A 1,932-nucleotide genomic window follows, 5' to 3' on the forward strand; every position below is an offset into this window, starting at 1 on the left:
AGTGGCTGGTAAAATATTTGAGTGGCTGGTAAAAAAATTTGTCCACCAGCCACTGTGGCTGGTGGACAAAATTTTTAATTTCCACCCCTGCTTCTAAGACATCGAGCCTCTAAAAAGCTCTTTTTATTCAGACCTGTTGCCAATTAACCTAATTAGGTGTAAAATTCTCCTACCACTTACCTTTACAGCCTTTTGTTGTTCCTGCCCCAACCATTAGAGATGTGTTGCTGCCATGAAATTCCAACATACTTTATTTTGTTTAAACATTTATTTCATTGTGGATAAAATATGGGTTTATGAGATTTGAAAGTCATTGCATTCTGTTTCTGTTTGAAGCGTCCCAACTTCTTTGATGTCTGGGTCATAATTGTTCTTTCTCTTCTATCAGGTTCAAATTCACTCCTTTGACGCCGTCATCAGTGAAAAGCAATCCGTTATATTGGAGGTGAGCGCTGCATCGGGTGTGATTCTTTCATTGCTGTTTTTGCTTTGCTGAATTCTTTTCATTTTTTTCTACAAACCTCAAACTCGTGCTGCTGACATCCAACAGAAGAGCGAGCAGATAGACGAACTGAAGGCAGCCGTAGAAGAATATTCTGCCATCACAGAGGTCAGTGGTTTTGTGTGTTTATAACAATCAGTCATCTTATTGTCTGTGGCTGTTGTCAAAGTATCTTTTGAACAAACTGAGTATTTATTGAAACCTACAGAAATTAATCATGATTCCAATTTAAGATGACCGCCACAGCTGCTCAACATTAGCCCACACAAAAATTACTATAACTGAGTCAGTTTTGTAGATACTGAGTTAAAATTTGGTGAGGAAGTAACTGGGATTCATTCCCAGCAAATACTCTGAACACTAACAGATCGTGTAAGATCTTTGCTTGAAACTTTGGTGTGCAAGATGGGAAGTGATATGCATCCTTTCAAGGAATTCTACTTGGTTTGCTCGCCTTTTTCTTGAACAAGTGAAGCCACTGTGTCCGTTTTACAAATTCAGGGTGCCACTTTTGTTGAGCTAAAATTACTTTTGTAGAAAATCAAGCCGTTGGAAAACATTGGTTTAATACTAGTTTGTAAGGTCACATTTAAGGGGTCTTAAAAGGATGTTTTAAAAGCGCAAACTGGAGGGTTTATTACACTAACAAACTAAATTAATTGTTCTAAATATTCTTAATTAACAGTTAAAGTGGACAGAGAAGCAGAAACAGTTCTCTGGCTGTTGTGTGGAGTTGTGGGAAATGAATCACCTGCTGTCTTTTACGCAACTTAAAGCCAGGCTGGTGAGCGTTTGCTATAAATATCTGTCGGGCTGGAATGACTCACAGTTCTGTTATCTGTTCCTGACTCCAGCTGCTGAGGAAGGACAAGAACAAACTGGAGAACCAGATGCAGATGATTCTCCCAGATCTGGCTCGGTAAGTGGAAGAGATGGAAAGGTGAGAAATATTCAGATTCAGGGGTTGTGATCATGTTTTACTGAGCTCTGTCCGCTGAGCTGTGCCTTTTATGACTTGATTTGAACTTTTGCAGACAATAATAATTACCTTCTGAATTCATGCTGCTTTCTGACAGGTCCAGCCTGTCGTTGGCATACAGACTGAACCAGAGCAGCGTTGGATCTCTGCATGCAGAGCTGGCTCTGGCACAGTCGCCACTGGAGGTCAGCAACCTCCTCTGTTCTCGCGTCTCCTCAGCTTCTGATCTCCCTGTCTGTGTGAAGAGGAACTTTAACCAGACCCTCCAGGATTTTGCGATGTTGCGATCGCAACTATTACCGCAAAATCAAGCAAACCCCACAAAATCGCAACTTTTTGCAACTTTGCCCAAAACGCCGCAACTTTCCTGCAACTTTAACCCAATATTTATTGTTTCTGAAGTGATTCGCCACCGTTTCTGCGGTCTAGTCTCTTCTTTGTGGGTTTGTGT

General features: G+C 40.9%; 1 protein-coding gene across 8 annotated transcripts in view; it reads left to right on the forward strand.

Moving 5' to 3' along the window:
• LOC108244055 (lymphoid-restricted membrane protein) overlaps positions 1-1,932 on the forward strand; it is a 54,172-nt gene that overhangs the window by 15,061 nt on the left and 37,179 nt on the right. For all 8 annotated transcript variants that reach the window (XM_037981229.1, XM_037981230.1, XM_025009015.2 and 5 more), the window contains exons 11-14: positions 389-445; positions 551-610; positions 1,357-1,421; positions 1,579-1,666. In XM_037981229.1, coding sequence (XP_037837157.1) covers positions 389-445; positions 551-610; positions 1,357-1,421; positions 1,579-1,666 — 270 coding nt within the window. The remainder of the gene's footprint in view (positions 1-388; positions 446-550; positions 611-1,356; positions 1,422-1,578; positions 1,667-1,932) is intronic.

This window comes from Kryptolebias marmoratus, linkage group LG18, assembly GCF_001649575.2.
Source record: "Kryptolebias marmoratus isolate JLee-2015 linkage group LG18, ASM164957v2, whole genome shotgun sequence".
NCBI classification, from domain to species: domain Eukaryota; kingdom Metazoa; phylum Chordata; class Actinopteri; order Cyprinodontiformes; family Rivulidae; genus Kryptolebias; species Kryptolebias marmoratus.